The sequence below is a fragment of the Pecten maximus genome, chromosome 1 (genome assembly GCF_902652985.1).
Source record: "Pecten maximus chromosome 1, xPecMax1.1, whole genome shotgun sequence".
In the NCBI taxonomy this organism is placed as follows: domain Eukaryota; kingdom Metazoa; phylum Mollusca; class Bivalvia; order Pectinida; family Pectinidae; genus Pecten; species Pecten maximus.
Genome location: NC_047015.1, coordinates 4,850,097 through 4,864,740, shown reverse-complemented (window position 1 = coordinate 4,864,740; position 14,644 = coordinate 4,850,097). Strand labels below are relative to the sequence as shown.

The 14,644-nt window shown below is 43.8% G+C and overlaps 1 protein-coding gene across 1 annotated transcript in view; it reads right to left on the bottom strand.

Annotated features, from left to right (window-relative positions):
* Positions 1-14,644, bottom strand: part of LOC117322928 (transmembrane channel-like protein 5) — a 54,265-nt gene that overhangs the window by 3,585 nt on the left and 36,036 nt on the right. Inside the window, exons 16-18 of the mRNA XM_033877899.1 lie at positions 14,471-14,635; positions 3,713-3,791; positions 2,176-2,314 (exon numbers count right to left, since the gene is read on the bottom strand). Of these exons, the coding sequence (XP_033733790.1) occupies positions 2,176-2,314; positions 3,713-3,791; positions 14,471-14,635 (383 nt within the window). The remainder of the gene's footprint in view (positions 1-2,175; positions 2,315-3,712; positions 3,792-14,470; positions 14,636-14,644) is intronic.

The window sequence follows — 14,644 nt, the reverse complement described above, 5'->3', positions numbered from 1 at the left end:
ACACTAACACAGTATCCACACTAACACAGTATCCACACTAACACAGTATCCACACTAACACAGTATCCATACTAACACAGTATCCACACTAACACAGTATCCACACTAACACAGTATCCACACTAACACAGTATCCATACTAACACAGTATCCACACTAACACAGAATCCACACTAACACTGGTTAGTACACCAAAACAGTCATGTACATTACTATATAGAACTAGGAACATGCCACAACTCCAAATAAGTGTTAAATGATCCTAAAATCTCTTATAAACATCTTTTATAGCTTCATCCATGTCTTATATATGATACCATGACCTCAGAAAATTGATACTTCAACATGATGGAGAAATCCAAGTAATACATATTCCCCATACTCAAACACTGGTGTCAATGATACGAGATCCCAGAGGGACCTTGGCGCCCACCATTAAATGATACGAGAATCCAGAGGGACCTTGGGTCCCACCATTAAATGATACGAGATCCCAGAGGGACCTTGGGTCCCACCATTAAATGATACGAGATCCCAGAGGGACCTTGGCACCCACCATTGAATGATCTTTATGGGTACTATGACACTGATCTTTCCTCTACTTATCCCTTCCCTAGCCTCTTCCTCTTAATCAGTTGATTACCTGGGTAACCTACATATGGAGTCTAAGAAAGATCTAAGAAGAACTTTCGGAAATATATAAATAACAAATTTCAACTGTCAAAGTCCAAGATGGCTGTCTGTCAACCATTTTGTTTTGCAAAGACCTTAAATTTTATGGACAAAACTTGGGACCAAGAGGAATGTGTATGTGAATTTATGAAAAATATCATTCCCCTCAAGAAATTGCAATAAATAAACTTCCACTGTCAAGATGGCCGCCTGTCCGCCGTTTTGTTTTCCCGATCATACTTGAAATAGAATGGGCACGACTAGGGACCCCGGGGAACCTACATGTGATGTATCAGAAATACTCCACCTGCACTTTTCAAACAATTCGTTAACAATAACAAACTTCAACTGTCATCATGCAAGATGGCCAACTGTTGGACATTTTGTTTGCCCAATCAGACTCAAAACTGAATGCTTATCCCTCATGTACTTTTCAAAAATAGTGATAACAAGGATTGTTAACAGACAGACCAAGGGGGCACTGCGGACGTAGAGCAATTTGAATAGCCTAACATCTGATGGCATTGCGTCAAAAAGGAGGGGAAAAACCCTGCAATGTACTTGAGCATGAGAACTATTTTGATATGACATGCAGCAATTTCTAGAGGTACCCGCATGCAAAATTTAGCATTGAAAATATCATACATTGTATAAAGGGCCGTAACTCCAAATATTGTGGGATATAAGACCTTGTCCTCATATGGGACAGCCATCCCAAAAGGTATCCACATTCAAATTTGACAATGGAAGATAGATATATGAGATGTTCAATTTAACGTGACAAACATACTGCATATGGTGAAACTATAAATCAGGTTTATAAGATGGCTGTGTATACACCGAAGCAGGTACTACAGCACAAACTAGTCTAATAAAGCCGGTCAGTATTACTATATCAACAACATCAAATAATCAGCTCTTCATTGTCTGTACATTACAGCAGTAATTTGACACAGTCATGTTAAACTTAGATCAAAGTTAGATTTAATAGCTGAAAGTGGTTTAACACTACTGAAACAACAACCAAGACTCAAGCTAAGTGTTGACCTACTACAAGGTCAACATGTTACCTAGCCATGGAGGGAGACAGTCCTGAAATGTCATCCATAGTAAATAAGTATGACATGAATAACGCCACCTTACAAGAATACAGTAAATATTATATAAGTGTATGTACTGCCAATATAATTGTTTTACCAAGACTCGGTTACATTATTCCTTCATATTAGGAAACATAAACTGATCATTTTCCAAAGCTTTACTCATTACTGCTTTTCAGAGAAACTCTCATTTAAAGTCACAATAGACCACAGGACATCCACCGCGAACATGACTAAACTTCTGATACCAATATTGTGAAAGATGACAGAATATACAATGTTATATACTCAATATCTATATTGCCGACAAAGGTAAATGTAGTCTACGATCACACAATTATAGGTATTATATATATAAATATAGTTAAATACTGTTGTTCTATATACAGATAGATATACAAACCAGGTGAAGTTAAAGACTCCATCGAAGTAGCTGAAGTTGGGGATAAGATGCGATTCTCAGTAGATGGTCGCAGCTTCTCCTTTCTAGACCGACTGACATCTTGTAACATGTTCAGCAGGTATGCTTTATCACGGCCCTCCTACAAAATCCACCAGGGTATTTTAAGATTAGCCAAACTTCCACTGCTAATTCAGCAAATCTACCAATCACTAACCAAGTAAGCTTTTCAGTATAATACACATCACTAACTAAGGATTTACCATAACTAACTAATGAAATAATAACCGTAGTTGACTGTTGACCTTACCATAGTTAACTGGTGATCTTACCATTGTAGCTAACTGGTGACCTTACCAATGTAGCTAACTGGTGACATTACTTCACCATTGTAGCTAACTGGTGATCTTACCATTGTAGCTAGATGGTGACCTTAACATTGTAGCTAACTGGTGATTTTACCATTGTAGCTAACTGATGACCTTACTTTACCTTTTGTAGCTAACTGGTGACTTTACCTTACCTTTGTAGCTAACTGGTGACCTTAACATTGTAGCTAACTGGTGACCTTACTTCACCATTGTAGCTAACTGGTGACCTTACCTTACCTTTGTAGCTAACTGGTGACCTAACCTTACCTTTGTAGCTAACTGGTGACTTTACCATTGTAGCTAACTGGTGACATTACCAATGAAGATAACTGGTGACCTTAACATTGTAGCTAACTGGTGACATTACCTTACCTTTGTAGCTAACTGGTGACCTTAATTTACAATTGAAGCTAACTGGTGACCTAACCTTTGTAGCTAACTGGTGACTTTACCTTACCTTTGTAGCTAAGTGGTGACATTACCAATACATGTAGCTAACTGGTGATTTTACCATTGTAGCTAACTGGTGACTTAACCTTACCTTTGTAACTAACTGGTGACTTTACCTTACCATTGTAGCTAACTGGTGACCTTATCAATGTAGCTAACTGGTGATTTTACCATTGTAGCTAACTGATAACCTTACTTTACCTTTTGTAGCTAACTGGTGACTTTACCTTTGTAGCTAACTGGTGACCTTACTTTACCTTTGTAGCTAACTGGTTACCTTAATTTACAATTGAAGCTTACTGGTGACCTAACCTTTGTAGCTTACTGGTGACTTTACCTTACCATTGTAGCTAGCTGGTGACTTTACTTTACCTTTGTAGCTAACTGGTGACCTTAATTTACAATTGAAGCTTACTGGTGATCTAACCTTTGTAGCTAACTGGTGATCTTACCTTACCATAGCTAACTGGTGATCTTACCATAGCTAACTGGTGACCTTACCTTACCGTAGCTAACTGGTGACTTTACCTTACCATAGCTAACTGGTGATCTTACCTTACCATAGCTAACTGGTGATCTTACCATAGCTAACTGGTGACCTTACCTTACCGTAGCTAACTGGTGACCATACCGTAGCTAACTGGTGACCTTACCATAGCTAACTGGTGACCTTACCATAGCTAACTGGTGACCTTACCGTAGCTTACTGGTGATCTTACCATAGCTAACTGTTGTCGCAGCAGTTTGACCATTTCTTTGTGGCCCACCATTACTATCCTCATGTAGTAGGTCCCAACACTGACAAATAGAATGCACAGTAATATCACCGAAACAGTTCACACTCAACAGATACATTGTGGGTACATACACTTAAGTCAGATGTCTCACTTATATCATAGGTACAGTGGTAAGGATCACACATTAGGGGTCCCCTTACACATGTACTGATGACTATCTAGGATCACACATTAGGGGTCCCCTTACACATGTACTGATGGCTGTCTAGGATCACACATTAGGGGTCCCCTTACACATGTACTGATGGCTGTCTAGGATCACACATTAGGGGTCCCCTTACACATGTACTGATGGTTATCAAGGATCACACATTAGGGGTCCCCTTACACATGTACTGACTACTATCTATGATCACACATTAGGGGTCCCCTTACACATGTACTGATGGCTATCTAGCATCACACATTAGGGGTCCCCTTACACATGTACTGATGGCTGTCTAGGATCACACATTAGGGGTCCCCTTACACATGTACTGATGGCTGTCTAGGATCACACATTAGGGGTCCCCTTACACATGTACTGACTACTATCTATGATCACACATTAGGGGTCCCCTTACACATGTACTGATGGCTATCTAGCATCACACATTAGGGGTCCCCTTACACATGTACTGACTACTATCTAGGATCACACATTAGGGTTCCCCTTACACATGTACTGATGGCTATCTAGGATCACACATTAGGGGTCCCCTTACACGTGTACTGACTACTATCTAGGATCACATATTAGGGGTCCTCTTACACATGTACTGATGGCTATCTAGGATCACACATTAGGGGTCCTCTTACACATGTACTGATGGCTGTCTAGGATAGGGGTCCCCTTACACATGTACTGATGGCTGTCTAGGATCACACATTAGGGGTCCTCTTACACATGTACTGATGACTATCTAGGATCACACATTAGGGGTCCTCTTACACATGTACTGATGGCTATCTAGGATCACACATTAGGGGTCCCCTTACACATGTACTGATGGCTGTCTAGGATCACACATTAGGGGTCCCCTTACACATGTACTAATGGCTGTCTAGGATCACACATTAGGGGTCCCCTTACACTTGTACTGACTACTATCTAGGATCACACATTAGGGGTCCCCTTACACATGTACTGATGGCTGTCTAGGATAGGGGTCCCCTTACACATGTACTGATGGCTGTCTAGGATCACACATTAGGGGTCCCCTTACACATGTACTGATGGCTGTCTAGGATCACACATTAGGGGTCCCCTTACACATGTACTGACTACTGTCTAGGATCACACATTAGGGGTCCCCTTACACATGTACTGATGGCTATCTAGATCACACATTAGGGGTCCCCTTACACATGTACTGACTACTATCTAGGATCACACATTAGGGGTCCCCTTACACATGTACTGACTACTATCTAGGATCACACATTAGGGGTCCCCTTACACATGTACTGATGGCTGTCTAGGATCACACATTAGGGGTCCCCTTACACATGTACTAATGGCTGTCTAGGATCACACATTAGGGGTCCCCTTACACTTGTACTGACTACTATCTAGGATCACACATTAGGGGTCCCCTTACACATGTACTGATGGCTGTCTAGGATCACACATTAGGGGTCCCCTTACACATGTACTGACTACTATAGGATCACACATTAGGGGTCCCCTTACACATGTACTGATGGCTGTCTAGGATCACACATTAGGGGTCCCCTTACACATGTACTGATGGCTGTCTAGGATCACACATTAGGGGTCCCCTTACACTTGTACTGACTACTATCTAGGATCACATATTAGGGGTCCCCTTACACATGTACTGATGGCTATCTAGGATAGGGGTCCCCTTACACATGTACTGATGGCTGTGTAGGATCACACATTAGGGGTCCCCTTACACTTGTACTGACTACTATCTAGGATCACACATTAGGGTCCCCTTACACATGCACTGATGGCTGTCTAGGATCACACATTAGGGGTCCCCTTACACATGTACTGATGGCTATCTAGGATCACACATTAGGGGTCCCCTTACACATGTACTAATGGCTGTCTAGGATCACACATTAGGGGTCCCCTTACACTTGTACTGACTACTATCTAGGATCACACATTAGGGGTCCCCTTACACATGTACTGATGGCTGTCTAGGATAGGGGTCCCCTTACACATGTACTGGTGGCTGTCTAGGATCACACATTAGGGGTCCCCTTACACATGTACTAATGGCTGTCTAGGATCACACATTAGGGGTCCCCTTACACTTGTACTGACTACTATCTAGGATCACACATTAGGGGTCCCCTTACACATGTACTGATGGCTGTCTAGGATCACACATTAGGGGTCCCCTTACACATGTACTGACTACTATCTAGGATCACACATTAGGGGTCCCCTTACACATGTACTGATGGCTGTCTAGGATCACACATTAGGGGTCCCCTTACACATGTACTGATGGCTGTCTAGGATCACACATTAGGGGTCCCCTTACACTTGTACTGACTACTATCTAGGATCACATATTAGGGGTCCCCTTACACATGTACTGATGGCTATCTAGGATAGGGGTCCCCTTACACATGTACTGATGGCTGTTTAGGATCACACATTAGGGGTCCCCTTACACTTGTACTGACTACTATCTAGGATCACACATTAGGGGTCCCCTTACACATATACTGATCGCTGTCTAGGATCACACATTAGGGGTCCCCTTACACATGTACTGATGGCTATCTAGGATCACACATTAGGGGTCCCCTTACACATGTACTGATGGCTATCTAGGATCACACATTAGGGGTCCCCTTACACTTGTACTGACTACTATCTAGGATCACACATTAGGGGTCCCCTTACACATGTACTGATGGCTATCTAGGATCACACATTAGGGGTCCCCTTACACATGTACTGACTACTATCTAGGGTCACACATTAGGGGTCCCCTTACACATGTACTGATGGCTGTCTAGGATCACACATTAGGGGTCCCCTTACACATGTACTAATGGCTGTCTAGGATCACACATTAGGGGTCCCCTTACACTTGTACTGACTACTATCTAGGATCACACATTAGGGGTCCCCTTACACATGTACTGATGGCTGTCTAGGATCACACATTAGGGGTCCCCTTACACATGTACTGACTACTATCTAGGATCACACATTAGGGGTCCCCTTACACATGTACTGATGGCTGTCTAGGATCACACATTAGGGGTCCCCTTACACATGTACTGATGGCTGTCTAGGATCACACATTAGGGGTCCCCTTACACTTGTACTGACTACTATCTAGGATCACATATTAGGGGTCCCCTTACACATGTACTGATGGCTATCTAGGATAGGGGTCCCCTTACACATGTACTGATGGCTGTTTAGGATCACACATTAGGGGTCCCCTTACACTTGTACTGACTACTATCTAGGATCACACATTAGGGGTCCCCTTACACATATACTGATCGCTGTCTAGGATCACACATTAGGGGTCCCCTTACACATGTACTGACTACTATCTAGGATCACACATTAGGGGTCCCCTTACACATGTACTGATGGCTGTCTAGGATCACACATTAGGGGTCCCCTTACACATGTACTGATGGCTATCTAGGATCACACATTAGGGGTCCCCTTACACATGTACTGACTACTATCTAGGATCACACATTAGGGGTCCCCTTACACATGTACTGGTGGCTATCTAGGATAGGGGTCCCCTTACACATGTACTGATGGCTGTCTAGGATCACACATTAGGGGTCCCCTTACACATGTACTGGTGGCTATCTAGGATAGGGGTCCCCTTACACATGTACTGATGGCTGTCTAGGATCACACATTAGGGGTCCCCTTACACATGTACTGATGGCTATCTAGGATCACACATTAGGGGTCCCCTTACACATGTACTGATGGCTATCTAGGATCACACATTAGGGGTCCCCTTACACATGTACTGATGACTATCTAGGATCACACATTAGGGGTCCCCTTACACATGTACTGATGGCTGTCTAGATCACACATTAGGGGTCCCCTTACACATGTACTGATGGCTATCTACGATCACATTAGGGGTCCCCTTACACATGTACTGATGACTATCTAGGATCACACATTAGGGTTCCCCTTACACATGTACTGATGACTATCTAGGATCACACATTAGGGTTCCCCTTACACATGTACTGATGGCTATCTAGGATCACACATTAGGGGTCCCCTTACACATGTACTGATGACTATCTAGGATCACACATTAGGGGTCCCCTTACACATGTACTGATGACTATCTAGGATCACACATTAGGGGTCCCCTTACACATGTACTGATGGCTGTCTAGGATCACACATTAGGGGTCATCTTACACATGTACTGATGGCTATCTAGGATCACACATTAGGGGTCCCCTTACACATGTACTGATGGCTATCTAGGATAGGGGTCCCCTTACACATGTACTGATGACTATCTAGGATCACACATTAGGGGTCCCCTTACACATGTACTGATGGCTGTCTAGGATCACACATTAGGGGTCCCCTTACACATGTACTGATGACTATCTAGGATCACACATTAGGGGTCCCCTTACACTTGTACTGACTACTATCTAGGATTACACATTAGGGGTCCCCTTACACATGTACTGATGGCTGTCTAGGATCACACATTAGGGGTCCCCTTACACTTGTACTGACTACTATCTAGGATCACATAATAGGGGTCCCCTTACACATGTACTGATGGCTATCTAGGATCACACATTAGGGGTCCCCTTACACATGTACTGATGACTATCTAGGATCACACATTAGGGGTCCCCTTACACATGTACTGATGGCTATCTAGATCACACATTAGGGGTCCCCTTACACATGTACTGATGGCTATCTAGGATCACATATTAGGGGTCCCCTTACACATGTACTGATGGCTGTCTAGGATCACACATTAGGGGTCCCCTTACACATGTACTGATGGCTGTCTAGGATCACACATTAGGGGTCCCCTTACACATGTACTGATGGCTATCTAGGATCACACATTAGGGGTCCCCTTACACATGTACTGATGGCTGTCTAGGATAGGGGTCCCCTTACACATGTACTGATGGCTGTCTAGGATCACACATTAGGGGTCCCCTTACACATGTACTAATGGCTATCTAGGATCACACATTAGGGGTCCCCTTACACATGTACTGATGGTTATCTAGGATCACACATTAGGGGTCCCCTTACACATGTACTGATGGCTGTCTAGGATCACACATTAGGGGTCCCCTTACACATGTACTGATGGCTGTCTAGGATCACACATTAGGGGTCCCCTTACACATGTACTGATGGCTGTCTAGGATCACACATTAGGGGTCCCCTTACACATGTACTGACTACTATCTAGGATCACACATTAGGGGTCCCCTTACACATGTACTGATGGCTGTCTAGGATCACACATTAGGGGTCCCCTTACACATGTACTGATGGCTGTCTAGGATCACACATTAGGGGTCCCCTTACACATGTACTGATGGTTATCAAGGATCACACATTAGGGGTCCCCTTACACATGTACTGACTACTATCTATGATCACACATTAGGGGTCCCCTTACACATGTACTGATGGCTATCTAGCATCACACATTAGGGGTCCCCTTACACATGTACTGATGGCTGTCTAGGATCACACATTAGGGGTCCCCTTACACATGTACTGATGGCTGTCTAGGATCACACATTAGGGGTCCCCTTACACATGTACTGACTACTATCTATGATCACACATTAGGGGTCCCCTTACACATGTACTGATGGCTATCTAGCATCACACATTAGGGGTCCCCTTACAGATGTACTGACTACTATCTAGGATCACACATTAGGGTTCCCCTTACACATGTACTGATGGCTATCTAGGATCACACATTAGGGGTCCCCTTACACTTGTACTGACTACTATCTAGGATCACATATTAGGGGTCCTCTTACACATGTACTGATGGCTATCTAGGATCACACATTAGGGGTCCTCTTACACATGTACTGATGGCTGTCTAGGATAGGGGTCCCCTTACACATGTACTGATGGCTGTCTAGGATCACACATTAGGGGTCCTCTTACACATGTACTGATGACTATCTAGGATCACACATTAGGGGTCCTCTTACACATGTACTGATGGCTATCTAGGATCACACATTAGGGGTCCCCTTACACATGTACTGATGGCTGTCTAGGATCACACATTAGGGGTCCCCTTACACATGTACTAATGGCTGTCTAGGATCACACATTAGGGGTCCCCTTACACTTGTACTGACTACTATCTAGGATCACACATTAGGGGTCCCCTTACACATGTACTGATGGCTGTCTAGGGTAGGGGTCCCCTTACACATGTACTGGTGGCTGTCTAGGATCACACATTAGGGGTCCCCTTACACATGTACTGATGGCTGTCTAGGATCACACATTAGGGGTCCCCTTACACATGTACTGACTACTGTCTAGGATCACACATTAGGGGTCCCCTTACACATGTACTGATGGCTATCTAGATCACACATTAGGGGTCCCCTTACACATGTACTGACTACTATCTAGGATCACACATTAGGGGTCCCCTTACACATGTACTGACTACTATCTAGGGTCACACATTAGGGGTCCCCTTACACATGTACTGATGGCTGTCTAGGATCACACATTAGGGGTCCCCTTACACATGTACTAATGGCTGTCTAGGATCACACATTAGGGGTCCCCTTACACTTGTACTGACTACTATCTAGGATCACACATTAGGGGTCCCCTTACACATGTACTGATGGCTGTCTAGGATCACACATTAGGGGTCCCCTTACACATGTACTGACTACTATCTAGGATCACACATTAGGGGTCCCCTTACACATGTACTGATGGCTGTCTAGGATCACACATTAGGGGTCCCCTTACACATGTACTGACGGCTGTCTAGGATCACACATTAGGGGTCCCCTTACACTTGTACTGACTACTATCTAGGATCACATATTAGGGGTCCCCTTACACATGTACTGATGGCTATCTAGGATAGGGGTCCCCTTACACATGTACTGATGGCTGTTTAGGATCACACATTAGGGGTCCCCTTACACTTGTACTGACTACTATCTAGGATCACACATTAGGGGTCCCCTTACACATGCACTGATGGCTGTCTAGGATCACACATTAGGGGTCCCCTTACACATGTACTGATGGCTATCTAGGATCACACATTAGGGGTCCCCTTACACATGTACTGATGGCTATCTAGGATCACACATTAGGGGTCCCCTTACACTTGTACTGACTACTATCTAGGATCACACATTAGGGGTCCCCTTACACATGTACTGATGGCTATCTAGGATCACACATTAGGGGTCCCCTTACACATGTACTGACTACTATCTAGGATCACACATTAGGGGTCCCCTTACACATGTACTGGTGGCTTTCTAGGATAGGGGTCCCCTTACACATGTACTGATGGCTGTCTAGGATCACACATTAGGGGTCCCCTTACACATGTACTGGTGGCTATCTAGGATAGGGGTCCCCTTACACATGTACTGATGGCTGTCTAGGATCACACATTAGGGGTCCCCTTACACATGTACTGATGGCTATCTAGGATCACACATTAGGGGTCCCCTTACACATGTACTGATGACTATCTAGGATCACACATTAGGGGTCCCCTTACACATGTACTGATGGCTGTCTAGATCACACATTAGGGGTCCCCTTACACATGTACTGATGGCTATCTACGATCACATTAGGGGTCCCCTTACACATGTACTGATGACTATCTAGGATCACACATTAGGGTTCCCCTTACACATGTACTGATGACTATCTAGGATCACACATTAGGGTTCCCCTTACACATGTACTGATGGCTATCTAGGATCACACATTAGGGGTCCCCTTACACATGTACTGATGACTATCTAGGATCACACATTAGGGGTCCCCTTACACATGTACTGATGACTATCTAGGATCACACATTAGGGGTCCCCTTACACATGTACTGATGGCTGTCTAGGATCACACATTAGGGGTCATCTTACACATGTACTGATGGCTATCTAGGATCACACATTAGGGGTCCCCTTACACATGTACTGATGGCTATCTAGGATAGGGGTCCCCTTACACATGTACTGATGACTATCTAGGATCACACATTAGGGGTCCCCTTACACATGTACTGATGGCTGTCTAGGATCACACATTAGGGGTCCCCTTACACATGTACTGATGACTATCTAGGATCACACATTAGGGGTCCCCTTACACTTGTACTGACTACTATCTAGGATTACACATTAGGGGTCCCCTTACACATGTACTGATGGCTGTCTAGGATCACACATTAGGGGTCCCCTTATACTTGTACTGACTACTATCTAGGATCACATAATAGGGGTCCCCTTACACATGTACTGATGGCTATCTAGGATCACACATTAGGGGTCCCCTTACACATGTACTGATGACTATCTAGGATCACACATTAGGGGTCCCCTTACACATGTACTGATGGCTATCTAGATCACACATTAGGGGTCCCCTTACACATGTACTGATGGCTATCTAGGATCACATATTAGGGGTCCCCTTACACATGTACTGATGGCTGTCTAGGATCACACATTAGGGGTCCCCTTACACATGTACTGATGGCTGTCTAGGATCACACATTAGGGGTCCCCTTACACATGTACTGATGGCTATCTAGGATCACACATTAGGGGTCCCCTTACACATGTACTGATGGCTGTCTAGGATAGGGGTCCCCTTACACATGTACTGATGGCTGTCTAGGATCACACATTAGGGGTCCCCTTACACATGTACTAATGGCTATCTAGGATCACACATTAGGGGTCCCCTTACACATGTACTGATGGTTATCTAGGATCACACATTAGGGGTCCCCTTACACATGTACTGATGGCTGTCTAGGATCACACATTAGGGGTCCCCTTACACATGTACTGATGGCTGTCTAGGATCACACATTAGGGGTCCCCTTACACATGTACTGATGGCTGTCTAGGATCACACATTAGGGGTCCCCTTACACATGTACTGATGGCTATCTAGGATCACACATTAGGGGTCCCCTTACACTTGTACTGATGGCTATCTAGGATCACACATTAGGGGTCCCCTTACACATGTACTGATGGCTATCTAGGATCACACATTAGGGGTCCTCTTACACATGTACTGACTACTATCTAGATACGCCTGTACTGACTACTATCTAGATACACCTGTACTGACTACTATCTAGATACACCTGTACTGACTACTATCTAGATACACATGTACTGACTACAATCTAGATACACATGTACTGACTACTATCTAGATACACCTGTACTGACTACTATCTAGATACACCTGTACTGACTACTATCTAGATACACCTGTACTGACTACTATCTAGATACACCTGTACTGACTACTATCTAGATACACCTGTACTGACACCTGTCTAGATACACCTGTACTGACTACTATCTAGATACACCTGTACTGACTACTATCTAGATACACCTGTACTGACTACCATCTAGATACACCTGTACTGACTACCATCTAGATACACCTGTACTGACTCCTATCTAGATACACCTGTACTGACTACCATCTAGATACACCTGTACTGACTACCATCTAGATACACCTGTACTGACTACTATCTAGATACACCTGTACTGACACCTGTCTAGATACACCTGTACTGACTACCATCTAGATACACCTGTACTGACTCCTATCTAGATACACCTGTACTGACTACCATCTAGATACACCTGTACTGACTACTATCTAGATACACCTGTACTGACTATTATCTAGATACACCTGTACTGACTACTATCTAGATACACCTGTACTGACTACTATCTAGATACACCTGTACTGACTACTATCTAGATACGCCTGTACTGACTACTATTTAGATACACCTGTACTGACTACTATCTAAATACACCTGTACTGACTACTATCTAGATACACCTGTACTGACTACTATCTAGATACACCTGTACTGACTACTATCTAGATACACCTGTACTGACTACTATCTAGATACACCTGTACTGACTACTATCTAGATACACCTGTACTGACTACTGTCTAGATACACCTGTACTGACTACTATCTAGATACACATGTACCGCCTACTATCTAGATACACCTGTACTGACTACTATCTAGATACACCTGTACTGACTACTGTCTAGATACACCTGTACTGACTATTATCTAGATACACCTGTACTGACTACTATCTAGATACACCTGTACTGACTACTATCTAGATACACCTGTACTGACTACTATCTAGATACACCTGTACTGACTACTGTCTAGATACACCTGTACTGACTATTATCTAGATACACCTGTACTATCTAGATACACCTGTACTGACTACTATCTAGATACACCTGTACTGACTACTATCTAGATACACCTGTACTGACTACTATCTAGATACACCTGTACTGACTACTATCTAGATACACCTGTACTGACTACTATCTAGATACACCTGTACTGACTACTATCTAGATACACCTGAACATACCTGAAGGCAACAAGTACACTGGCAATGAAACCTGGGGATGACACTAGTTTAAAGATTTGACGAAGCCAATCCAGGTCGCCCTTCCAGCTGTTAACCAGAGTGGTGACGATGTCATAGGCTTGTAACTGGCCTTGGAAGGGACCACAGCTGCTACTGGGCCGCACTCTGATAATC